We start from the raw sequence: 26,959 nt of genomic DNA, 5'->3' as shown, positions 1-26,959 counted from the left end.
ACCTCTTCATGCGTAATATTTTTTTCCAATTCTTCTAGTTGGTCTATTTTTAGTTTTGGTAAGTTTGCTTTTTTAAAATATTCTTGTATCTTCTTTGTTCTTGTATTCGCTTCTTTCCAACTTTCCTGTCCTTTTATTGCATAAAGGGAGCTGAAGTATTTTTGAAATGTTATCGCTATATCTGTAGTTTTATTTACCACTTCTCCTTTTTCATTTTTGATCTTCTCAATGTAATTCAAAGACTTCTTTTTTTTTACCAGATTTGCTAGGTATTTTCCTGGTTTATTACCCCATTTATATTTTTCTTGTACTACTCTGTTGTAGTCCTTCCTTTCTTCTTGTTCCATCCAGTCTTTTAATTGCTCTCTCTTTTGAGATAGTAGGCCGAAGATTTTGTTGTTTACTTGATTTTTGTGTTTTCGTTCCAATTCATAAATTTCTTTAATTATTTGTTGCATGTTTGTTTTCCTTTCCTGTTTTTTTTCTTGCCCCTATGGCTATTAACTTGCCCCTAATAACAGATTTATGCGCCTCCCATATTGTTGCTTTCGATACCTCTGGTGTATCGTTTTCTTCAAAATATCTTTTAATTTCTTCTATGATGCTTTTTTCGGTCTCACTGTCTTCTAATAAAGTTTCGTTGATTCTCCATGGACCCCTTTCAAGGACTTCTCCTTTTATTTTCATTCTCAAGGTTACTGGGCTGTGATCTGAGGCGGTTATTATGCCTATTTTTGTTTCTTCTATTTCTTCCAAGTTTCTATGTTCGACCATGATGTAATCCAATCTGGAGTAAATTTTGTGTACTGTTGAGTAGAATGTGTAGTCCTTTGTGCTGGGGTGCTGAATTCTCCAAGGGTCTATTAGTTGCTGTTCATATAATGTTCTTTTTAATTTCTTTAGTTGATTTACCTCTTTGTCCCTTACTCTTGAGGTACTGTCCATTTTATTATCCATGCTGAAGTTGAAGTCTCCAGCTAGTATTAATTTTCCTTGCTTGAATTCCATTAGTATTTTAATTATATCTATCAAATATTTTTTAGGGTTCTTATTAGGACAGTAGACATTGGCCAATGTATATTTTACCCCGTGTATAGTTCCTGTAATAAAAAGATATCGACCCTCCGGGTCTAGTTTCCTTTGATCTATTAGAAAACGTACATTTTGGTTAATCTATTAAAGCGAATCCAAACCCAAGAATAGAAATGTCACATATTGCAGTTTACCAGTCCTTAGTTTTCTTTTTTCCCACCTTTATTTTCACCTGGTGATCCTGCCAGTAACCAACTTCCTGTCCTAAGGTGACAATGTCCGGTTCAGGAGTCAGGCTTGGAGACCAGTAGCTGTAGCAGTAGAGAGACTCCCAATGACCAGCAGGATAGGTGCACAAGCAGGTCACCCTGGGGGGATGACGCGGGCTCACCTGAGGTGCGGGGACTAAGCACTAACCGGTATTCACTGATGGTGGAGATGGGTTCTGCTGTGTGTTAGTACCAGGCTGTGTTCCTCAGGATCGCCCACCAGGAGGTGAGCAAGTCGGGGTCCAGTAGCGGCTATAGCAGGTAGTGATTAAGCAGAAGCATAGTCAAAAAACAAGCCAAAGATCAAGGAGTGGTTGCAGGTTGGGATCCAGCAGAAGCATAGCCGAGGAACAAGCAAAGGTCAGTAATGAATGGCCGTGATGATACGAGGGACGGCAGCAGGAGAGACAAGAGGGAGATATTGGCTGGAGGGAGCACAATAATCTGGCAAACAGGAAGTGCAGAGACATGGCTTAAATCAGAAAGTGCATGGGAGCAGCAAAGAATTTTAGGTTAAAGAAAAACGGGGTTCATGGCAAAATCATTCAAGGAATTGTCCAGCAGTCCAGGTGGTTCAGCAAGAAGAAATACTGCCAGACTCAGCAGAGGTCGTGGGTTCAGACCCGGGTCCTGATACTCGCAGTACTGTATCTATCGAGGAGCAGTGTTGTACCCCTCCCCCAAGAATTAAAAATCTATTAGTACTATAGAACCCGACCACCCCTTACCGTCATGTTATGGAGATGAGGAGGGGGAGGTGTCATGTAGTCCTTTCACACTTTCTATGGTCACATGGCTCACACACTGTACTGGATATACAGAGGAGTGTAACAGAGTGTCTCGCAGGGACAGTGGAAACGTCTGATTCGGGATTTACACATCCTCTAGGCTCCTGTCCTGCACCTTTCAGGACCTCTGATCCACTGTTCCTGTCCCAATGGTGCATCTTTTTCCTTGCAGGCCTTTTAGGATCACCTGGAGCTCAGAGTCATTGCTCTGCAGCCTGGGCAGCAGACAGGTCATGTGTCGAGCTAAAGGTGAAAACTGAGGCCGTCCAGTGGGGGGGCTTGGACTGCCTGATAGTTATTATTGCCTTGTGTGTAGTCCGAGCCGAGACGTAGCTAGGTTTGGTCATTTATTTACCTCTGAAGCACTATACAGCACCTGTATATAGCAGCAGTAAACTCACCACTGGTTGGTACCATGTCCTTATACTGGTTCAAAGTTCAAGGAAGTTGGGACTTTAAATGAAACAACTGGGTAGTGGAGGTATATGCATATTATAATTTATTGAGTAGCATAAATACATAATTCATCTTGTATATAGCAAAGCTTGCATAGGACCTGAACATGAAGCATAAGAAGATGTATAAAAATACATACAGACAACATATGAATAAGGTAGTGAGCATATATATAGTAATGGCAAAAAGCCCAATACTGGTACATGCGTCCACATGGTATAAATGTATTCATCAATGAGTATATAGGTAAAAACAAAGGATAAAAATGGTAAACTAAGTAAGTATCAGTCCATATAAGGTATAGTTGTGGCATCAGATGTAGCTCGACGCGTTTCGTGGGTTTGCCCACTCGTCAGGAGCAGATGCAATAGACATATCTATGGAATATAAATAAGTAAAGATGGAATGAGTCATACTCTAAATAGAATTCATTTGTATTATTTTAGATATATAAAGCTAGTAGTCCGTCCGCACTCACCCATTCAGACAGCAAATGCAATGCGGGGCAGTCAGCATAGGTGTGGCCGAGGACATAGCTCCCCCACGGGAGCTGAGGCGGCATATTTCATAGAAACAGTGTCACACAGTGTGGGGACGTGTAAGGTGGGACTGAGGTATCCATATAACAAACCACAGTATATATTCCAATGGACCATCTGGGAACAAATATCAAAATGTTTGTATAGTATAAACATGTAGTTAAAATATGATTAAAAGTAATGATGGTATATAGATAATGAACCCAGTAAGTGTCAGAGGGGAAGGAGGTGAAAGTACAGTGCTGCTAAAGGTTAAAGGAAAAAGGGGGGGCTAAGTCTAGGAGTGATCAATGTTTTTATAAGTGTGAAAGGATTATTTGGAGATCTATGAAATATGCCGCCTCAGCTCCCGTGGGGGAGCTATGTCCTCGGCCACACCTATGCTGACTGCCCCGCATTGCATTTGCTGTCTGAATGGGTGAGTGCGGACGGACTACTAGCTTTATATATCTAAAATAATACAAATGAATTCTATTTAGAGTATGACTCGTTCCATCTTTACTTATTTATATTCCATAGATATGTCTATTGCATCTGCTCCTGACGAGTGGGCAAACCTACGAAACGCGTCGAGCTACATCTGATGCCACAACTATACCTTATATGGACTGATACTTACTTAGTTTACCATTTTTATCCTTTGTTTTTACCTATATACTCATTGATGAATACATTTATACCATGTGGACGCATGTACCAGTATTGGGCTTTTTGCCATTACTATATATATGCTCACTACCTTATTCATATGTTGTCTGTATGTATTTTTATACATCTTCTTATGCTTCATGTTCAGGTCCTATGCAAGCTTTGCTATATACAAGATGAATTATGTATTTATGCTACTCAAATAAATTATAATATGCATATACCTCCACTACCCAGTTGTTTCATTTAAAGTCCCAACTTCCTTGAACTTTGAACCAAATTATCGGGATGGAGGTACCTTCGGGTGCTTCATCTAAAGTCCCAAACCCCCCTCTTTATGTACCCATGTCCTTATACTGGTGTTTGGGGCTGAAAAGGTTGCTCACTGTGACTGGAGTCACTTTGGGTGGGGGGCTTTTGGAACCCAGCTTACCTTATGCCGCGTACACACGATCGGAAATTTGGCCAGCAAAAGACCGTGTGTACGCTCCATCGGACTTTTGCTGGCGGAGCAAAAGATTGAGTGCAGGTTCTCCATTTTTCAGTTGGAAAAAGTTCCTATCCGAAAATGCGATCGTCTGTACAAATTCCGACTCGCAAAATTCCTACGCATGCTCGGAAACAATTTGACGCATGCTTGGAAGGGTTGAACTTAATTTTCTCGGCTCGTCGTAGTGTTGTACTGTTATGGAAATGATTAAGAGCTCCAATCGAGCTCAAGGTTATCTGCGGCTGTCTCTAATTGGAAAGTGTGGCTATGCATGCATATAAAAGTAAACACTCTGAGACACGCTCAGCTCCGTTACTTCTTACACTTCTAATTTATTCAAGGCGGTGCTAATGTTTTATACACACAAATACGTCATTGCTATGTTAGTCTAATAGGTACATCTCATTGGTTAAGATAGAAAAGAAGATGGAGAATCTTCATAACGAGGTTTGGCTGTCCTTGGTTTTATCTTCAGTTCCGCGTTCTTCTGATGTGTGGGATGTAGGGGGTACCCGCCATTTTGAGAAAAATATAGGAACAGAGCTAATCTGTATACTTATATAATGAGTAAGGAGAAAAATATGTATACACATAAGAAACTAGACATTTTCAGATTATTATTATCTACATCACATTCCTTCACAATCCCCCCTAAAATGACTATTTTCTCTTTTCTGTCCCTAATACTAAAGGTCCCACTTTGGCCTGGCCCTTCTCCTCAGCAACTCTTTTAGGCTGTATATAGAATTGGGCAGCAACTGTTCACTTCCCTCCTCGATACAGCTGGAGAGGTGCAGTCAGGTGCTATCTATCCCTAAAACCCTATAGGATTGTGAGGTTTTGGACAAGGAGTGACTGTAGGGGAGTGAAGGGTTTGTCATCTTCCATCATAAGGGGGTCCTCTTCTTCTTGGTGGAGAAATGTAGGTGTGCTATTGTCTACAGCCTTGCTCATTAACTTTTTACGAAAGGTAGAATACAGCATACAATCAGGGCTAAAAGAACCAGGATTATTAATACCGTTACCCGTATCTGGGCGAGCACCTTCTGCCACCCACTCATCCAGCTAAAGTATTGGTCCCATGGGTCTGTGATACCTGAGTTCTTCTTCAACTCCAATGACAGATCTTCTAATTTCTTTATAGCTAAAGTAACCTTACCATTTGGGCCAGTATTATCAGGAATGTATGTACAACAGGTTCCCGTTTTTTCCTATGATTTTACAAAACACCTCCTTTCCCAGCTAGCACCATGTCTAAGGCCATCCGGTCCTAGAATGTCATGTAGGAAGTGGGGGCTAACTGGTCAGCAATTCCCTGGAGGGCATCTTTAGAATAATTTACAAATCTCTGTTGGTTATAATATGTGTAGTGTCAGGTCACCTAGAGGCTGGGTGACAGATGCACACCGTTGGGATCAGGAGTGCACCGCAAGGTAGTGGACCATATGGCTGACTGCTGCGGATTGTACCCTGGGAGGTTCAGGAAGCAGGTCTACTGGATCACTGACACAGATCCCACTGGGAGCTAGAGCATAGATTCCCCAGGGCGCGGAGTCTAAGAGCCAGCAGGTGTTCACCAGAGCCTTTAATGGTAAGGATGGACTGCGCTGCAGTCTGGCTCCAGGTCGCGGCCCCCAGGGTCTCACAGCTCACGCTCACGGTAGACTACAGGAGAAGAGGAAGGAGGCAGCAGGCTGGAACAACAAGGAAAGTAAGGGACAAGCCAAGGTCGGTAACAGGAATCAGATGTAGGAAACACAGCAAGTACACACAGAGGCTAACACACAATGGTTGATCAGCACTGCTGGCTTGCAGTGCACAGGTTAATATAGGGTTCCCTGATAGGGCCTGGGGTGGGGCCATGCTTAGAGGAGAGGTTACAAAAGCAGTCAGGTGAGGGTCAGCTGGTCTCTAGAGATGAACACATGGAGATAGGTATGCTGATCGACAAACTCTATTGCATAACCATGACATGTAGTTAATCCAATCTACATTCTTGTTGACAGTTGTTATGGGGATCAAAGACTCAAAACCAGCTTTTACCTGGCCCCTGGCTTTAAATTCATCAGGGACCCCCCTTGTAACCCCTATGACATCTAAAGGGAGGATCCTAGTATTGAAGTACCTAATATACAGGGTGACTCTGTAATTACTTAGAAGTCGTTTGTGCCAACGTCCCTGATAAGCAGTTGGAGATATCAAAAGACTAAAAACTTTTTGGGACTTTAAAGGCACAACTGTAGTGAGCTACACAACGTATATTATAAATAAAATTCAACTTTTTTATATACGTTGTGTAGCTCACTACAGTTGTGCCTTTAAAGTCCCAAAAAGTTTTTAGTCTTTTGATATCCCCTATGACATCTATGTACACATGAGGGTCAAAGCTTCCGGAGAGAGCTGCTCGCTTCCTCCTCTGACTGTGTGCTGGGTCAGTGTATGTATCAGGGGTATCTTTGGTTAGGATATGGGGGGGCATAATGACCTTTGCAAGGGCACATTCACTGGTCCAGATTCCCTCTAGATCAAACAGAAAAAGGATATGCAGCATCCGAAAACACGCTCTCCTGCAGTGATAAGCGTGCATTCGGATGTTCTTCCTGGCCAACTTGACTGAGGTGGCTGTGGTCAGCAAAACTTGGCATGGACCATCATATCTTGGCTCAAGGATCTCCAGACAGTAGTTGGTGTGTTCCTGTATCTAATTCAGGATCTGGAATGGAAGAAAACACCTGGACATGCATTCAGGTTAATTCTCGTGATAATGTGGTTACATAATTAGTCAACACATCAGACTGCAACTGTAACTGTTGTGGAAAGTAACAACCAAGTCTGGGAGCTGAACCAAACAAAATTTCATAAGGGGATAGGGCATGTTTCCCCCGGGGGTGTGTCTGACACTGAACAGGGCAATGGGCAAACTGTCTGGCCAACTCATGTTAGTCTCTTGGGCCATCTTTAACATTCTGTTTTTAGTGTCCCATTCATCCTTTCTACCTTCCCGCTACTTTGAGGGTGGTATGGGATGTGTAGTGCCAACTGAACCCCCAGTGCAGCCCAAATCTCTTTTGTAAGGGTTGCTGTTAAGGCTGGTCCCTGATCTCTCAATATCACCTCTGGGACCCCAAATCTACATACTATCTCACTCAGTAGTTTCTTAGCTGTGGTCCTGGCAGTCATGACCACTTCCATTAGGGCGTTTTCGAATCTGCCACTTCTTGGCACTTGAGAATGATCAATTTGCATCCTCTGGAATGGGGTATAGGGCTTTTGCCAGGTGCTTCTTCTGTGTATCCTGTGTTACATTTGGTGCAGATAATGCATGATCTGCAGAAGTTGTCGGTCAGTGGAGTAACTCTTGGTGCAAAACTTGTTAATAAGAGAGTTCATAAAAGTCTTTGTCAAGTGGGCAGCTCCATGTGCCCATTGCACCACGGCTGGGTACATACTCCTGGGTAGACAAGGCTTCTTGTTGCACTCAAATAGTCCATTTCTGAGAGTTGCTCCTCTCCGTTTCCAGCTTTCCTTCTTATCCGGACTTGTTGTTTCCTGTAGTTCTTTTAGATAAACTCTGTCCACTGGGAAAGTCTGTAAGGTAAGCACAGGGTGGTCTTCTTCTACCACCCTGCTGTCCACTTCCCGTGGACTACCAGCTGTCTGTTTGGCAGCTGAATTGGCTAGATGATTGCCTCGAGCTTCCTTTGAGTTCAGTTTGTCGTGTGCTTTTACTCAGAATAGTCACTTGGGTTGGGAGAAGCAAGGCATCAATTTTTCACAGGTGTTCCTGCAGCGTCAGGAATCCTCTGTCCTAGATAACACCATAATCATGGGCAATGCTGAAAGCATATCTTGAGTCCATATGAATGTTGGCTCTTTTTCCCTCTGCCCATTTACATGCTGTAGCAAGTGCTTACAGCTCTGCCTCCTGTGCAGACATCACCGGTGGTAAGGCTTCAGCTTGTAGAACAGTGTTTTCAGTGGTGACCGCGTGTCATGTGTAGTCATGGGGTGACAAGTCAAGACTCTACTCCTCCTCCTCCTTTCCCCCCTCGAGAAGTGGAAGAAGGGTGGTAGGGTTCAGTGTTTGACAACTTAATAGAGTAATGCTGTCCAGTAGGAGGGAACACAGGAGTCTCAAGTGTCTGGTAGTGGAAAAGTGTTTCGGCTGGATCTTGGTTGAATATGGCAACAACGTCATGGGGAGCAAGCAGAACGAGGCAGTGTCCGAGGACCAAGTTCAAAGTTTTGTCAAGCAAGGCTTGTGTAGCAAAGACACAATAGGCCTCCTCTTGCTACCGCATCCAGCCGACAGGAATAATATCCTATGGGGCGTAGGCTGATGCCGTGTGATTGGGTGAGTACACCTGCAGCATGTCCCAGACGTTTTGATACAAAGAGCTTGAGCGTTTTGTCGTAGGCTGGGAGCCCTAGCACTGGGGGTGGCGCACTTGAGGGCCTCAAACTTAGATATTTCTTCAGGAGACATCTGGAAGGGTCTGATTGCAGAGCATCAGTAGGAAGGCTTCTGGAATCCATGCTCTGCACTAGGAAATTAGTCCAAGGAAAATGACAGGTGTTGAGCACCACTGCAATTTGGGCTTTGAGGCTCTGCAGCCCTGGTTGGCAAGATAGCACAACAGGCTTTCTGAGGTGACTTCAACAGGGGGTAAGTCAGCTGCACAAAGGAGAAGGTCATCAACTTGTTGGAAGAGAATCACTTCCGGGTGTTCCTCTTGTCATGTGTCAAGGATGATAGCCATAGCTTTTGCAAACTGGCTTGGAAAGTTCTGTGCCCCTTGCGGCACAACTGTTTAGGTATGTTGCCGTTTCTTTCCGTGGATGAATGCAAAAAGGTACCATCAGGACGGGGTGAGGGTGGACACTGAAGAAAGCGTTTGTAAGGTCCACCTCTGTGAGGTACTTTGCAGTCAAAGGCATCCACCGCAGGTACCTGGTTCTCCTTTAGGGGTTCTCTTCTTGGGGTTATTGTGGTTTCCGGGGCAATGATGCGCCCTCTTTTAGCTTGACTGAAACTGGTGGCACCTTTAAGTGACCGTTGTCTTCCGGTCCTGTGGACCATAGGCACGCAGGGATTCTGTCAAGTACTTCCTGTAGTATTGAACTTGAAGTTTTTGCTTCATTAAGTGTCATCAGGAGAGGCAAAAAAACACAAAGCAGATGAGTCTTCTAAACATAGGGGAGTATGTAACTTCATCCCCCCTTCAGGCGTGTCCTGATTGAGGCCTGTAGTCTGGACAACACATCAGCTCCTAGTAGATTCAAGGGACATGTAGAGGACACCAGAAATCTGGCAAGCAAATCAGGAAATGTCCCCACTTGGAGTGGCTCAGTAAGTGGACTAGAGCGGGGCACCCTATCCATTCCCACGCAGGAAACGTGTGTGTCTCTTTTCATAGTGGAAGAAACTCAGATCATCAAAGGCCTGTACGAGTCTAGCATGATACTTCTTCACAGACTCCCCTTTATCTTGGGTAATATCTTGGATTGTGGTGGTCTGACCCATCAACTTCTCCTTTGCCCAGTCATGGAGTTGTGCACAGAACTCCACGCCTGAGGTGTAGGAAGTGGCACTTGATCAAGTCTCTCCAGGCAGCTGAGTAAGTTTTTTGTATCTGCACTATCCTGTGGTAGAAGGGAATTGGCTGCTTCTCTGGGTCAGGCAGACTTGTCACTAAGGCCTCTGCTTGTGATGGAGTAAAAGCGACATACATCGCTGGTGCCCCTTCTAGTAACCGAAACTGTTGTTGGGGCGGGGGCTGGCAAGAGGCACTGTTCTTTACGGTTGCCAGCATGTGTTTGAGATCCTCTCAGAATTGAGAGTCTGGAGCCGGATTGGGGGTTAAATCAGTGGGTGGCCTTGCTGCCTGCTGTTGGGCTTCCCACTCAGATGCTTCTTCATCATTAACATATCCGGCCTGGGAATGTGATGCTCCCGTATTGGGGAAGACAGGTGTGTGGTATGAACCATCCTGGTTTAAAACAGGGAGGGCTGGGTACAGGCTGTTTAAGCTTACTGGGTGTACCAAGATGGCTGCCGGCAGGAAGTGCACAGGGCTGGGTAGAAAGTGAAGGCATGGGTGCACTAAGATGGCCGCCGGGCTGAGTTGTCACAGTGGGTTGTGCTTGGGTGGTGAGAAAGGAGTGGTTGTTAGACGGAGGGCAGTGCTGTCCCTCCCCTCCTTTTGTTTCAAGTTCCAACATAGCGTGGTAATTTCACATGCTGTATCATCAACTCTGTGATACACATACATAATACAATCGCCATCTTTCTTAACTTCCTTTATCCAATTTTCTTTATCATACAGGATTTTTCTCCCTGTTTCTTTAGCAACATAACTTTCGCCACTTCTTTCAACTTTGTTAACTATTTCAACATCTTCTTCTCTCCTTCTTTACAATATCACATTCTTTACAATATCACTTTCTTTTCTCTCTCTGTTTCTTGGCTAACGGCTTGAGAGGAGAATACGTACAACTAATGGGTTAATATTCTTTCTCACTGTTCCTTATCAACAAATTCCTTGGGTGGGGGCACATATGGCTGCGCTCCTAGCTGCTACTGTCTGCTATAACCCTGTAATGTACGGTTAATCTCAGAACAAGAACAAACACGATAGGGGTAGTGAGGAGCAACGGCCCGCGACCCAACAGATCCCCCGGGTAGCCCCCCCTCCGACCTTAACCAGTCCCAACCCCTCTCGTGTATAGCAAACAATAAACCACAAACACACTCAGGACAGGACATTACACCTGCCACTCTCTGAACAGCAAAGCCTCAGCAGGCTAAGATAACCACAAGGGCAGACCACCCTGCAAAAATTAACCCGTTTATAGACGTCTATTACAGCTCTACACCAAGAGGCCGACAGCTCGTCTTGGGGTGAGACATCTGTAACACTTTCAGACTGCAAAGCCAGCAGCTGAGATAACCCTCAAAGGTTCGACAAACCCAGAGTAACCCGTCTATAAACGTCTGCTACAAGGGAAAAAATCTAATTCCAGAGGCCGACAGCTCATCTGGAGACGAGACCACACATTCACACATGTAGCACTTTTAGACCGCTGAGTTTCGTAGCCCAAAGAACAGTGAACAAAAAATACAGTCAGCAGAAACCCATTGGCAGGTTCGTTAAAACAACCTCAGGCGAGGAGATACCTGCCTCTAAGACAGTCTCAGGATACCGACAGAATCCAGCGGTCAACCGAAAGATAAGAAAGTCGTACAGTGGTAAGAATATAAATCAACTTACCGGTACTGTTAGGGCTGCGCAAACCCCACTCTTATCAATCAACGCTCGAATCCTTATCGCGGTCTGGCTTCGACTGTAGCCTGAGGTCCCGGGTTTCGGCACCATCTGTTATGGAAATGATTAAGAGCTCCAATCGAGCCCAAGGTTATCTGCTGCTGTCTCTAATTGGAAAGTGTGACTATGCATGCATATAAAAGTAAACACTCTGAGACACGCTCAGCTCCGTTACTTTTTACACTTCTGATTTTTTCAAGGCGGTGCCTTGAACAGAGCAAATCTGTATACTTCTATAATGAGTAAGGTAGAAAAATATGTATGCACATAAGAAAATAGACATTTTCAGATTATTATTATTATTATTATTATCTACATCACATTCCTTCACAGTAGGAGCAGTAGTAGGGAGAAGACAGAAGGCAGGGTGATATGTATAAGCAGGCGGGTGGAGAGGGGGGGTGAAGGTAAGAGAGTTTGAGGAGAGGGGACAGGAGTGTCAGAAGCAGTGGTAGAGAGTGCATGTTACAGAGTGGAAGGAGAGCTTAATAGAGAGACGGGTCACCTGCAGTCTGTTAGGTGCTTTCCAGTGCAGATTGCTGTATTTGTTTGCTTCGTGCAATCGCTGAAGTGCAGAGATTGAAGTGCATATCACTTGTAGAAAGAATCACTTAGAGATAGAAGCCCCTGCAATGTGCACCCCGAGCAATGTGCTCACCCCTTAAGGATGCTCAAATATATACTGTTATAAGAGTGGTGTTGAAGTTCGTTAATTAATCATGAGTGACTATAAGAATGCCTAACAATCAAAGTGGACTTTTTGCTTCTAAAGTCAGGAAAGCAAAAGGCCAGAGGCCAAGATAAGATCAACACATAAAACTTGGGTAAGACAGTCTAGAGCAGTGGTTCTCAACTCCAGTCCTCAGGACCCACCAAGAGGCCAGGTTTGCAAGATAGCTGAAATACATCACAGGTGATATCATTTGCTGCTCAGTGATTGCAATATTCTAGTCTGCAACTCCCCAAGGTAATACTTAAAATCTGACCTGTTGGTGGGTCCTGAGGACTGGAGTTGAGAACCACTGGTCTAGAGCAACAAATAATGTCATGGTTGTGCACACAGGGCAATAGATAGAGAAGGCCACATACCAACACATACACACATGCCGCGTACACACGGTCGGACTTTTCGTCTACAAAAGTCCAACGGACGCTGACGGACTAAAGCTGGCTGGTAATCCGATCGTGTGTGGGCTTCTCCGGACTTTCAACGGACTTTTTTAGCCTCAAATCCGACGGACTTTAGATTTGAAACATGCTTCAAATCTTTACGTCGTAAGTACGACGGACCCCGAAATCCGCTCGTCTGTGTGCTAGTCCGACGGACAAAAACCCATGCTAGGGCAGCTATTGGCTACTGGCTATGAACTTCCTTATTTTAGTCCGGTGTACGTCATCACGTACGAATCCGTCGGACTTTTGTGTGGTCGTGTGTAGGCAAGTCCGTTCGTAACAAAGTCTGCCGCAAGTCCGCCGAAGGTACGTCGGAAGTCTGTCGGACAGGCTGTCGGACTTTTGTAGACGAAAAGTCCGACCGTGTGTACGCGGCAACAGAGACAGCAAGCAGATCCCAATTTCCCAGATCCCAACTATTCTTTTGCACTCGGTTCTAATTTCATCCAGTAATACTACAAAATTTACTCTGTAGATTCTGTTCATGGTATTTGCTAGTTTAATCCCCAAATAATTCAATTCTCTCCTCAGGCAAATTTAAATTCCGTTTTCAGTATTAATTCTTCTGTCTTACATATGTTTATGTTAAGAATTTCTGACTTTGCAAGATTTAATATGAAATTGGATATCTCACCGTATCGTTTCAGGGTGTTCAATAAGTTGGGTAAGGAAATTCGCGGATTGGTAACGTAAAACAATACGTCATCCACATTTGCTGCAAGTTTATGCTCCTCTTCCCCAATCTTAAATCTGCTTATATCGGGGTTCTTTCGCACCGTGGCCAATAGGGGTTCCAGGGATAGGACAAATAGGAGCGGGGATAGAGGACAGCCCTGCCTTGTCCCATTTTTCATCTCTATGGGAGAAGATAATACACCGTTTATTCTTATGGTTGCTGTTGGATGATAATATAAGGTTTTGATTCACTGGATCATTCTTGGACCAATTCCCATTACTTCCAACGTCTGTATCATGAGCCCTCAGTCTACCCTGTCAAAGGCCTTTTCGGCATGTATTGACAGGAGTAGACCCGGGGGCCCCCTTTCTTTTATCCTCTGGAGAAGGAGTGTTCTTACCCCATTATCTCTACTCTCTTCCAGGGGTAAAGCTCCTGGTCCAGATGGACCAGGAAGGTCATCACTCCTTTAATCCGCCCTGCTAGAACTTTGGCGTACAGTTTTGTATCTGCGTTCAGCAGCGAAATGGGCCTATAGCTGGAGCACCTCGTCTCATCCTTCCCCTCCTTCGGAATGACTGTGATGATTGCAGACAATGCTTCTCCCCGCCCATTTCGTAATCTACCCCTAGGCCATTCATATATTGACATAGCCTAGGAATAAGAATATCTTTAAACTTTTTATAATAGAACGTTGTAAACCCGTCTGGGCCAGGTATTTTTTCCTTTGGCCGAGTCTGCAAGAGCCCTACTGATTTCCTCCTCTGTTATCGGGGACTCTAGAACTTTTCCCGTATTCTCTGGGATTTTGGGTAGTTCGGCTTTTTCTAGGAAATTTTTTTTTTTTTTTTTGTCTCCTGTCTGACCCCTATCATGTATTACCGCGTACAGGTCCTGATAGTACTTTTTAAATGTTTCCGCTATTCTCTTAGTGGTATAAGCCATTTCCCCTCCTTTTGTTAGAATTTTGTCTATAAAATTTAAGGATTTTTTCTTTTGCAACATCCGGGCTAGATTTCTACTGGCCCTATTTCCCCACTGGTACCTTTCTTTAGATAGTCTAATAAAAACTCTTGTTGTTTCCTGATCTATGAGATCTTTCAATTCGTCCCTTTTTCCTAACTAACTTTAGGTGTATTTCTGTATGGTTACCCTGATATTTCTTATGCTCCTGTTCTATTCTGAAAATCTCTTTCATTAATTTTTTTATTTTCTCCGATCTCTCTTTTTTTTTTTTCCTTGATCCTATTTTTATCAGAATCCCCCATATATAGTGAAACAAATGTTAACAAATATCTGCGTTAACTAGAAAGAAGGGTTAGCTGCCAGCATAGTTTGTTGATTCATCAAACGTATATATAAAAAAAGTCATAATGCAGCGCTAAATTGAAACAAAGTTATCAAGTAAATATAATAGTCCTAAGAACTTTTTGGAGAGTAGAAATGACGTGAAGCCTCCACCAAACTTCAGTGTGCACAAAGAAAGCACACCACACCCATGTGCTGCCAATCTGTTTACCAGAAAAATATAAAAAGCATGTAATGTAATCATATGATGCCAAGGCTCAACATTAACTCCGGGTGACACTCCATCACAGACAGCCAGAAGATGGGAAAAGCCAGGTAGTCACATATCATCAGGACATCAAGGTACACATGGAAAGATGAATGGATTATGCAGTCACCAGCAGGATAACCCACTCTGAAATGTTACTTTCCTGGTCACTCTCCATGGCAGCATATGCACAATCCAGCACAGTGCCATGGATCTTGTAGAAAGACCATCCCTGCCCCATGTCTTCTAAGTTCTTCTAAGATCTTATATCTCTTAGTAGAAGTATTTAGACCCCTTACGTTGTAGGTCATGAAGGTTAGTGTTGTCTCTTTTTCTATTTTTAGTTTTAGTTAGGAGAAAATACCAGAGGATCCCCCCCTTGCCACCCTTCCACCCCTCTTCCCCCACCCAGGCCACACACCGGCCTTGGTTTCACCTTCAGATCTCTTCTGGTGACCATCAAATCCTACGGTGAAGCTCTGATTGCGGCCCCTGTTGTCCATGTCCCTCCTCCCCTCCGAATGGGAACAGGGACAGGACCGAGCCCACAGGGGAAAAACACCTAGCACCCTGGTGACCCTTATCCTTCCCGAACTCCCCCCTCCCCCGTCCCAAAAATGACCCCTCCCCCCCACCCAGCCTATGTAAACTTATACACACTTTCACGCTCTCTGCCATTGACCACCCTCCCCTGCCACTCCTGCCCATTCCTGTCCACTCTGGATGTTTGATATTGGAATCTCAAGTCTTTTACAAAAGTCATTGAGCTCTTCAATGAATTTTAATCGTACTGTCATTCCCTCTTTCCGGACTACTAGAGAGGCTGGAAACCCCCAGTTATACCTAATATTAGCAACCCTCAGCTGTTCTAGTAGAGGTTTAAGCTGTCGCCTCCACGCTAGGGTTCCTGCTGACAGGTCAGTGAACACCTAAAGATTTATTCCATCGTACTGTAGTTGGGGGCGCTCTTCTCAGGTTGCTCCAAATTTTAGCTTTATCTTCATATTTATGGAATTTTGTTATGACATCTCGGGGTGTCTCTTCTTTCAACCCCGGGGGTTTCCTTACTCTATGTACTCGGTCTATCTTTAATTCGTGTTCTTCATTTCTACCCACTATTGGATTAAATATTTTTCTCATTTTTATGACCAAGTCTTCCCCCTGCTGTTCTGGTAGAGCTCGTATCCTGAGGTTTTGACGTCTATTGTGATTCTCTTGGTCCTCTAGCCTATAGAGGAGTTCTCTCTGGGCCAGTTGTAATTTCTTTACTTGTGCCTTTAACTCCCCAATCTCCTGGGCTTGTTGTCCTGTTTTTTCCTCAGCCTCTTCCACTCTCTTCAACAAATGGCTCATATCCCCTCTTACGTTAGAGATCTCGCTTTTGATGGAGCTCTCCAGTCTAGAGAACATTTCCATTATTTCTAATTTAGTTGGCATTTGGGCCATACTGCCACTATCTTGAGTAGTGGTTGGGTTAAGTGCCATTCCAATTCCAATACCTTCCCTGGATTTGTCTTCCTGGGCTCCCTTAAATTTAGCCCCCTCTTTCCTTCTTTTTCCCTTTTTATGGTCTCCTGTTTCTTCTCCTCTCCTGGACTTTGGGGGCTTTTCTCTTTTTTAAGTACTTCTGAATTGAGCTTGTGTTTAAACTTTCTCTGGGGGTCTTAGGCTCGGTTGTTCTGTGTCCTCCCTCTCATTCTTCTTATTTCGGTTCCCTTAGGTAAAATTTTCCTAGGTGGGCTTTTAACAAGGGACTATCATTTCATTGCCACAGGCACTATGTTATAAAGGAAACCTCCTTCAGACCAAATGACAGTCCCTTATATAGCAAGTTATTTAGTCCTGTCTCCAATTCAGAATACACGTGGAACAGCGGGCCATCTGCACCTGTCCCCGTGCACCTGTATGTTTGGCTAATCAGACAAAAATAAGCAGGCTCGCTTACTTCCCTCCCGCTGAGATATAGTCCAATACCCCGGCATATACTAGTAATAGGGCGTACACACGGTCGGACTTTGTTCGGACATTCCGACAACAAAATCCTAGGATTTTTTCCGACGGATGTTGGCTCAAACTTGTCTTGCATACACACGGTCACACAAAGTTGTCGGAAAATCCGATCATTCTGAACGCGGTGACGTAAAACACGTACGTCGGGACTATAAACGGGGCAGTGGCCAATAGCTTTGATCTCTTTATTTATTCTGAGCATGCGTGGCACCTTGTCCGTCGGATTTGTGTACACACGATCGTAATTTCCGACAACGGATTTTGTTGTCGGAAAATTTTATCTCCTGCTCCCCAACTTTGTGTGTCGGAAAATCCGATGGAAAATGTCCGATGGAGCCCACACACGGTCGGAATTTCCGACAACACGCTCCGATCGGACATTGTCCATCGGAAAATCCGACCGTGTGTACGGGGCATTAGGGTTTATCGATTACGGGTTTTACAATATAAACTGTTGCCACCTACTAATTTGTAGCCTTAATAAAAATAGAAAGTATGCCATACGTTTTCAAGGCTGCTCCGCACCTGTGGGAACCGTGCAGTTTGGATGTCTATTTCCTGGGAGATGTTTTCTTTCTTCTTAACACATTTTTCCAGCCGTTGTTACCTGAGCCTTGTTTAAATGCTGCTTCCCATTTCCAGCCTGCGCTCTTTTACCTTTTCGTGGTTATATGGATGGCTTACTGGGCGGCTTCAATCCTTGTGTCATCAAGCTAGTGAGCAGCGAAGCAGGGGGGCAACGACTAGGCTAGGAGACGGGGAGAGATGAGGGAAGGAGGGACAGAAGAGAGGATGAGGATTCAGCAGCAGCAGGCGGCGGCTCCGGAAAGTTCCCCTTGAGCTCCACCCGCCCGCCTGCCCATCCAGTCCCGCAACCTCCGATCCTCCTTCCTCCGTGTTAGAAACTGTGCCGCTGAGCTACCGGAGGCTGTTGCTGCCACGAACGCCCTCTCCCGCCTTCCTCCGACGGGGCTTCTCAAACTCTCACCCCGCTCGGATCTCAGCTGGTCACAGGGCGCTCCTCCATGGGCTCGCACAGATGCCGCGACAGGCCCCTCCCCCCGGATGTGCACGCTCCTCACTTCCGCATCACACCCCACCCTGTAAGATTGAATTTCTAGGATGCCTCATTGTTTGGTTTAGATCACATACCAGGTAATGATCACGGCGCCCCCTATCCTCACCTATTTTACACATTATATGGAGGAGCAGTGTTATCCCCCAAGGATTAAAAGATTATTAGTACTATAGAACCCCACCACCCCTTACCCTGTCATGTTTTGGAGATGAGGAGGGGGAGGTGAGATGTAGTCCTTTCACACTTTTTATGGTCACATGGCTCACTCACTGTACTGTAAATACAGAGGAGCATTACAGAGTGTCTCGCAGGGAGCCTGGAAAGGTCCTATTCAGGATTTACACATGGCTGCTGTCCTACACCTTTCAGGACCTCTGTTCCTGTCCCAATGGTGCACCTTTTTCCTTGCAGGTCTTTTAGGATCACCTGGAGCTTAGAGTCATTGCTCTGCAGCCTCGACAGCAGACAAGTCATGTCTAGAGCTAAAGCTAAAGGTTGGTGAAAACTGAGAGTTACGTTTGTGAAGGCCGACCAGTGGGGGGCTTGGACTACCTGATAGCGAGCATTGCTTTGGGTGTAGTCGGAGCCAAGACATGGCTAGGTTTTGTCATTTATTTCAGCAAGTGAAATGCATGCTCAATTGGATTCAGGTCAGGTGATTGACTTGGCCATTGCATAACATTGCACTTCCTTACCTTAAACTCTTTGGTTGCTTTCGCAGTATGCTTCGGGTCATTGTCCATCTGCACTGTGAAGCGTCGTCCAATGAGTTCTGAAGCATTTTGCTGAATATGAGCAGATAATATTGTCCGAAACACTTCAGAATCCATCCTGCTGCTTTTGTCAGCAGTCACATCATCAATAAATACAAGAGAACCAGTTCCATTGGCAGCCATACATGCCCATGCCATGACACTACCACCACCATGCTTCGCTGATGAGGTGGTATGCTTTGGATCATGAGCAGTTCCTTTCCTCCTCCATACTCTTCTCTTCCCATCACTCTGGTACAAGTTGATCTTGGTCTCATCTCTTCCATAGGATGTTGTTCCAGAACTGTGAAGGCTTTTTTAGATGTTGTTTGGCAAACTCTAATCTGGCCTTCCTGTTTTTGAGGCTCACCAATGGTTTACATCTTGTGGTGAACCCTCTGTATTCACTCTGGGGAAGTCTTCTCTTGATTGTTGACTTTGACACACATACACCTACCTCCTGGAGAGTGTTCTTCATCTGGCCAACTGTTGTGAAGGGTGTTTTCTTCACCAGGGAAAGAATTCTTTGGTCATCCACCACAGTTGTTTTCCGTGGTCTTCCGGGTCTTTTGGTGTTACTGAGCTCACCGGTGCGTTCTTTCTTTTTAAGGATGTTCCAAAGAGTTGATTTGGCCACACCTAATGTTTTTGCTATCTCTCTGATGGGTTTGTTTTGTTTTTTTAGCCTAGTGATGGCTTTCTTCACTGATAGTGACAGCTCTTTGGATCTCATATTGAGAGTTGACAGCAACAGGTTCCAAATGCAAATAGCACACTTGAAATGAACTCTGGACCTTTTATCTGCTCCTTGTAAATAGGATAATGAGGGAATAACACACACCTGGCCATGGAACAGCTGAGCAGCCAATTGTCCCATTACTTTTGGTCCCTTAAAAAGTGGGAGACACATATACAAACTGTTGTAATTCCTACAACGTTCACCTGATTTGGATGTAAAATCCTCAAATTAAAGCTGAAAGTCTGCAGTTAAAGCACATCTTGTCCATTACATTTCAAATCCATTGTGGTGGTGTATAGAGGCAAAATGATTAGAATTGTGTCCATGTCCCAATATTTATGGACCTTAGTGTGTGTATATATATATATGTATATGTGTGTGTGTGTATATATATGTATATATATATATATATATATATATATATATGTATATATATGTATATGTATATGTATATGTATGTGTATGTGTGTGTGTATATATATTATACCCTGTATAACTTACCACTGATTGGCCTTGGACTGGTGTTTGGGCCTGAAAAGCGGTTGCTTACCCCAGGGGACACTGCACCCACTACTCATCCCCGGCTCACGTATAATGGACTACTGCGGGCAGTTGTAGCTAGAAACTGCTATTTAAAGGGCCAGTACCTGGAGTGAATGGAAATGGAGGAGTTGATGAAATAGTTGGTGATATCTAACGCTGCACAGCAACAGGCAAATGCCGAGTATTGGGACAATGGGGTGCAGGAACAAATGCAGATGCTGTTAAAGCCGAAGCAACTGCAGGCCAATGCTGTGCAGGAATAAACACAGGTACTGCACAAACAGGTCAATGCTGCACAAGAACAAATGCAGGTGCTGCTAGAAAAATTAGCAAGTGCTGCAGAGATGGACAAAAAGGCACTGACTGAGGTGGTGCAGACGCTTCCACAGAGGTCTCCGGAAAAAATTGCGGCTGTTCTTTTGGCAGCTCCTCGCCCATCCTTATTGGTCTCTCTCTGTCCAAGATGACAGCTGAAGATGACCCAGAGACCTTTCTAGCAACATTCAAAAGAACCACAGAGGGGGAAGCTGACCTAAAACACAGTGTGCAGGACAGGTCACCCCCATGCTAACCGGGGAGTCACAGAAAACTTATTATGATTTGCAGTCTGCGGACACTGTTGTGGATTATGGTCAGACAGGATATACTGGCAGAGCTGGTAATTCCTTGGCGGTATGAGTACTTAGTCATCTCCCCTGCAACTCCCATTGACTTTCCACTGAAAGCCAAAGTCTCCCCCAACAACTGGCTGGAGTCAGGGATCTCGTGCAGCAAGTGCTAATTTCTGTGCAGCAGGTGCTTTTTTTTTTCATGCATGCAGGTTTGTGAGCAATGAAGCTCAACAAGACAAGCAAGGACAAGAATTCAGCACACACAAGCCCCTGGACTCAGACGCGGACACACCCAGCGCCCTATTTAAAGCTGAGGTCTGCCTAGCCTCATTGCTGGATTGTCTTCAGCTCTGATTCCTGAAAACCTGTTATGCCTGACACTTCTCATCAGATTTCCCTTGCCTGTCACATTTGCTGCTCACCTGGTACCTCACTGCAAGCATGTTGCTGACATCTGCCTGTCCCCTGCCTTGAACCTGATTGTGATTCTGTGCCTGTCTGCTTGGTTACTGCTGAAGACAGCTTTTATACTGACTCCATACTACCACTGAGTGGATTCCTGTGTATCCAGACCCAAGTCCACTACTCCAGCTTCCTGGCATCTGTGCCCTTCTGCTGCCCTAGCAGTCCTTGTCTCCACTAACAGGACAGGAATTGTACAAGAGGGCCCCCTCGTCTTCTTGGGCTCCACAGTCAGGTATGTGACAGCTGGTCCTTCCAAGTCAAGAAGTCTCCATAATCTCAGATGTTTGATCTTATCCACCTGGTGTAGATGTGGCTGCAACCAGAGTCTTCATGTGGACCACAGATAGTGGAGCATGTTGTCTTGGATTGTTACCTAAGGTATTTACCTATCTCCCTGAAGAAATGGGTGAGCCAAGGGGACCCGAGTCAGCTGATATTCTTGTGGAGCCCGTTGATAAGTACCCCATTGACTTTTCACTGAAAGCCAAAGTCTCCCCCAACAACCGGCAAGACTGTTCCGGGGGAAGCAGGTGGTAAGCATTGCAAAAAGATGGGGGAGAAACTCTGTGGTGTAGTCTAGAGCTTGGCACCCCAAACTAGGAAGGCTGGTGCCTCCTAGCAGACCCAACTGGAGAAATAATAAATGTTTACGTTGCCAGGAACATGGACATGTGGCAGCAAACTGTCCATTGACTAATTGGCCTATGCAGTGTGACTTCTCTTTCAGGGATAGACAGCGGTCTTTCTTTGCCACTGTTTCATGCAATGCAGTGCTGGTGTTAGGAAGTACATGTGCCAAATGGCTTTTCATTTATGGTGAATTATAAGCATATTGCAGCTTTGTTGGACTCAGGAAGTTTGGATACTCTGGTTAAACCTGATGTGATTGCACCTGTGGATTTCCATGCTAGAAAGATGATGGCTGATGGGATAACTCAAGAGTATCCTATAGTAATTAGTAAGTGAAGTTTGAAACTGGCTCCAGTACTGTGACTCATCCGGTTGGAGTTCTACCCCACTTGTTGCAGGATGCAATAATGTTACAAAATTCCCCCACGATATTTCAGAGGTCCATGGACAGAACATTAAGACATCACCAACAGTACCGTATGTAGCAGCATATCTGGATTAGATAGTGACACATAGCACTGAGTCCAGGTTGTTTTGGATGTGCTCTTTTAGCTAGACTATTGGTTGAGGAGTCCTCAAATCTCAGTTGAACAAAACAGAAGCCGGAACGTCCCACCAGCCAAGAATGGCAAGGTCCTACAAACGAGAAAAAGATCAGAGCCTTCCTTGGCATAACGACTTACTATAGGAGATTCATCCCTAATTTTGGCCCTCTAGCAGCCTCATTAACTGACCTTACAAAAGAGAAAAACTCGGTAATTGTAAAAGAAGTAGAAATATTTTCAAGTGTTAAAGAGGGCTCTGTGTGCACAGCCTGTGCTGTACTTCCTAGATCTTTTCTGGGATTTTGTGGTGCAGAACACATACATCCGACGTTGGTCTGGGGGAGATGTCACAGGTACACAATGGGGAAGAACACCCTGTAGTGTGCCCAGGACTTTTTCTGTGGGAATGGGGGGGGAGCAGTTCCAGCACTGAATATAAGTAATGGCAAGTGGTGCTGGGCTGTGCTGGATGGTCTTTTAAATCTGTCTGCTCAGGGATCTATTGTTCCTGGAGGGGATCTATTTTTGCATGGAGGAGGTCTATTATTGTTGCTGGTGAGGGATCTTTTGTTGCTGGGGGCCTATGTTGCTGGTTGGGTCAGTTTTTGGTGGAAGGAAACTACTGTTGAGTGAGGGGTCTAATGTTACTGGCTGTTGGGGGATCTATTGTTGCTGGAGGGCATCTATTTTTGTGTGGCTGTTTATTGTTGCTGGTTTGAGAACTGTTGTTATTGGTTGGGCATATGTTGCTGGGGGGTCAATTGTTGCTGGAAGGGATCTACTGTTGAGGGAATGATCTATTGTTTCCGGCTGCTGGAGAGTCCATTGATCCTGGAAAATCTGTTGTTACTTCTGGGGTCTTGTTGACTAAATCGATTGTTGCTGGGAAGGGTATATTGCTGCTCACTGCAGGGTATCTACTTTACTGCTTTTCTTGTTATTATTAACAAATTCCATACAAATTACTTATCACCACAAAATATTTTGGTTCTGTATCCTCTAAAAGGGGCTGTACTGGGAATTAGGTAGGGGTGGAACAAGGGATGTTGCTCAGAGGTGGGTAGAGGGTGGAGACAAGAAGTGACTCAGATGGGGGGAGTTCCTGTACCTGTCCTTGTGAGAAAAAAAATCCCTGAGTGTGCCTCAGCAGAAAGCTTAATGAACATGAAAAAAAATGCAGGAATTGCAAAATAATGTTTTTAGCCAAAAAGTGGGCTTTAGATGCTTTAAGATGGTATTTTTAGGACGCCAGTTTGACGTGGTGACTGACCATGCCCCCCTCAAATGGATAACCCAGAAGGAGATAAATAGATGAACCGATGGTTTTTGGCTCCACAGGATGATTTATTTATGGTAAAACACCAACCAGGTGCTAAGATGGGAAATGTAAACGCCCTGTCCTGGGTTCATTCTTGTTGGGCCGTATGCTTTCCAACCCTGGGGCTGAAACAAAGGGGGGAATGTGACAGAGGGTCTCGCAGGAAGCCTGGAAATATCCTGTTCTGCATTTGCACATCTCTGAGCAGGCCCGGAAGCCCTATAGACAGATGAGACCAAAAAAAAAAACTGTCAACTGCACACGAAAATGAATCTTTATAAAGTAAATGCTGTAAACCACTTAAATAATAGTAAGAAATCAACTGAGCTTTGTGCCATTAAACCTCAGATCCTGCACCTTCACACCTCAGACAGCCCTGATTCCTGCAATTCACAAAAGGCAACGCAGCTAGCCACTCACAGGTGTCAAAAACAGCAGTAGGAATCAGCCTGCCCTTGCCATTTGCATTGCGCCTAAACACGTGTGCAAATGTAGCCTTAGAACAGGGTTGGGAGCTGCTACTTTAGAAAACAAGTTACCGTACCCTGTTATAAAGTGCAGTTCCCTTTTTAAAACTTTGTAACCACTACTAAAGTAGTGGTTACAAAGCCAGTTATAAAGCATGACTCAGAAAGCCAGTGTAGCGATGTAGTTGCCGCTAGTAACAAACAATCCATCAATTCCCCCCGCTGCCAGACTTCATACATCACTTCCAGAGACAATGAACAGTCTTTTGCTGGTTTTGTTTTTGTTGTTTTATTGGGGCGTACAACTTGGCTGGGGGAAGGGTATATGGGATGCCCATAGAACAGATCATTGCCATCACATTTTAAGATTTAAACACAAAAGATATGGTAGAGCCAGAAGATTGAGTCCTTGATGAGGAACTTGACCGGACCATACGTCCAACAACTTCACCTGCCCATCTGCTCCAGGAATTCTCTATCACTGACCGTGTGGTGATAAAGACCATGCCAATGACCGTGTAGAGGCAAAGTTCCTTCACAGCCCCCCTGGGCCTTCTCCTGCGATCGGCGCACCCCCCCCCCCCAGATGGGGGTGCCCTCTTGTTGCTGTCTAGCATTCCATTCCTCACTTCACTCAGCCGACAACTCCTCCCCAGTGGCTTATCACCTCAGCTTATATAGGAGGCCCGCCCCCTGCCAATACTAATTGAGGATTGGTTAGGGCTCCCACATGAGCTTCCTGCCACTCCAGTTCCAGTTCCAGGCCCAGCCCCTCTTCCAGAATCTTCTCTGTGGAAGCAGGGGAGGCGCCTCAGAACTAGAGCACAGGTGGTAACACCACTCCCAGCCCCAGATCAAAACAGACAGGCCTAGTTTGCAGCATAAGCCTGCCGCGCTCACAGCAGAATTACTTCTTACACTTCTAATTTATTCAAGGAGGTGCTAATGTTTTATACACAAAAATACGTCATTGCTATGTTAGTCTAATAGGTACATCTCATTGGTCAAGATAGAAAAGAAGATGGAGAATCTTCATAACGAGGTTTGGCTGTCCTTGGTTTTATCTTCAGTTCCGCGTTCTTCTGATGTGTGGGGTGTAGGGTGTAACCGCCATTTTGAGAAGATATAGAAACAGAGCTAATCTGTATACTTATATAATGAGTAAGGAGAAAAATATGTATACACATAAGAAAATAGACTTTTTCAGATTATTATTATTATCTACATCACATTCCTTCACAGTCCCCCCTAAAATGGCTATTTTCTCTTTTCTGTCCCTAATACTAAAGGTCCTACTTTCACCTGGCCCTTCTCCTCAGCAACTCTTTTAGGCTGTATATAGAATTGGGCAGCAACTTGTTCACTTCCCTCCTCGATACAGCTGGAGAGGTGCAGTCAGGCACTATCTATCCCTCTAACCCTATAGTATTGTGAGATTTTGGACAGGGAGTGACTGTAGAGGAGTGAAAGGTTTGTCATCTTCCATCATAAGGAGGTCCTCTTCTTCTTGGTGGAGAAATGTAGGTGTGCTATTGTCTACAGCCTTGCTCATTAACTTTTTACGAAAGGTAGAATACAGCATACAATCAGGGCTAAAAGAACCAGGATTATTAATACTGTTACCCCTATCTGGGCGAGCACCTTCTGCCACCCACTCATCCAACTAAAGTATTGATCCCATGGGTCTGTGATACCTGAGTTCTTCTTCAACTCCAGTGACAGATCTTCTAATTTCTTTATAGCTAGAGTAACCTTACCATTTGGGTCAGTATTATCAGGAATGTAGGTGCAGCAGGTTCCCGTTTTTTCCTATGATTTTACAAACACCTCCTTTCTCAGCTAGCACCATGTCTAAGGCCATCCGGTCCTGGAATGTCATATAGGAAGTGGGAATAACTGGTCAGCAATTCCCTGGAGGACATCTTTAGTGTAATTTACAAATCTCTGTTGGTTATAGTATATGTAGTTAATCCAATCTACATTCTTGTTGACAGTTATTATGGGGATCAAAGACTCAAAACCAGCTTTTACCTGGTCCCTGGCTTTAAATTCATCAGGGACCCCCCTTGTAACCCCTATGGCATCTATGTATACATGAGGGTCAAAGCATCCGGAGAGAACTGCTCGCTTCCTCTTCTGTGTGTGGGGTCAGTGTATGTATCAGGGGTATCTTCGGTTAGGATATGGGGGGGCATAATGACCTTTGCAAGGGCACATTCACTGGTCCAGATTCCCTCTAATCTGGTCCTGATTTTCAAATTCCCACAGATCCAATACACATCACCAAGGGACTGGGCCCGGTTTAATACCTGTCTTCTGCAAAGTCATTATGCTTATCAGGGCCTTTCTATTTTCATCTTTCTTGTCTAATGCACTCTAGGGTCACCCAGTCTGGCCCTGTGTTCCAACCCACTGCCCCCCCCTGGAACCACAACTCTGTCCCCAGCAACTGTCTGTGTGGCATACATATATATATCCTTACCGTCAGGGATATCACTGTACCAATGGCATTGCCATGAAGGGTCAAATGGACAAGGTACTATGTCGCAGTAATCTAAGGTAAAGTTGGTCACATGTGTACCTGAAGAGTTATACCAAAACGTAATTATGTTATCATTTTTGTGATGGCCACCTCCTGGGCCCCTCCCCCCCAGATCAAACAGAAAAAGGATATGCAGCACTTGTAAACGGTAATGGTAAGCGTGCATTCAGGTGTTCTTCCTGGCCAACTTGACTGAAGTGGCTGTGGTCAGCAAAACTTGGAATGGACCATCATATCTTGGCTCAAGGATCTCCAGACAGTAGTTGGTGTGTTCCTGTATCTAATTCAGGATCTGGAATGGAAGAAAA

At 44.7% G+C, this 26,959-nt stretch overlaps 1 protein-coding gene across 6 annotated transcripts in view; it reads left to right on the top strand.

The window, feature by feature from the left end:
* Nucleotides 1–26,959, top strand: part of LOC141147318 (E3 ubiquitin-protein ligase DTX3L-like) — a 110,059-nt gene that overhangs the window by 36,029 nt on the left and 47,071 nt on the right. Inside the window, exon 1 of one of the 6 annotated variants that reach the window (XM_073634540.1) lies at nt 21,018–21,381. The exons of 2 other annotated variants lie outside the window; for them this stretch is intronic. Coding sequence is in view for 1 of the 4 variants with exons in the window: in XM_073634537.1 (XP_073490638.1) it covers nt 21,963–22,107 (145 nt within the window). In the remaining 3 variants the exon portion in view is untranslated. Of the gene's footprint in view, nt 1–21,017; nt 21,382–21,418; nt 21,683–21,791; nt 22,108–22,196; nt 22,535–26,959 lie in introns of those variants that run through there. 3 more of the 6 variants (XM_073634538.1, XM_073634537.1, XM_073634539.1) reach the window with 3 other exon arrangements.

The sequence above is a fragment of the Aquarana catesbeiana genome, linkage group LG06 (assembly GCF_042186555.1).
Source record: "Aquarana catesbeiana isolate 2022-GZ linkage group LG06, ASM4218655v1, whole genome shotgun sequence".
Classification (NCBI taxonomy): Eukaryota; Metazoa; Chordata; class Amphibia; order Anura; family Ranidae; genus Aquarana; species Aquarana catesbeiana.
Note: the sequence above shows the minus strand (reverse complement) of the source record. Positions and strands in the feature narration are given on the sequence as shown.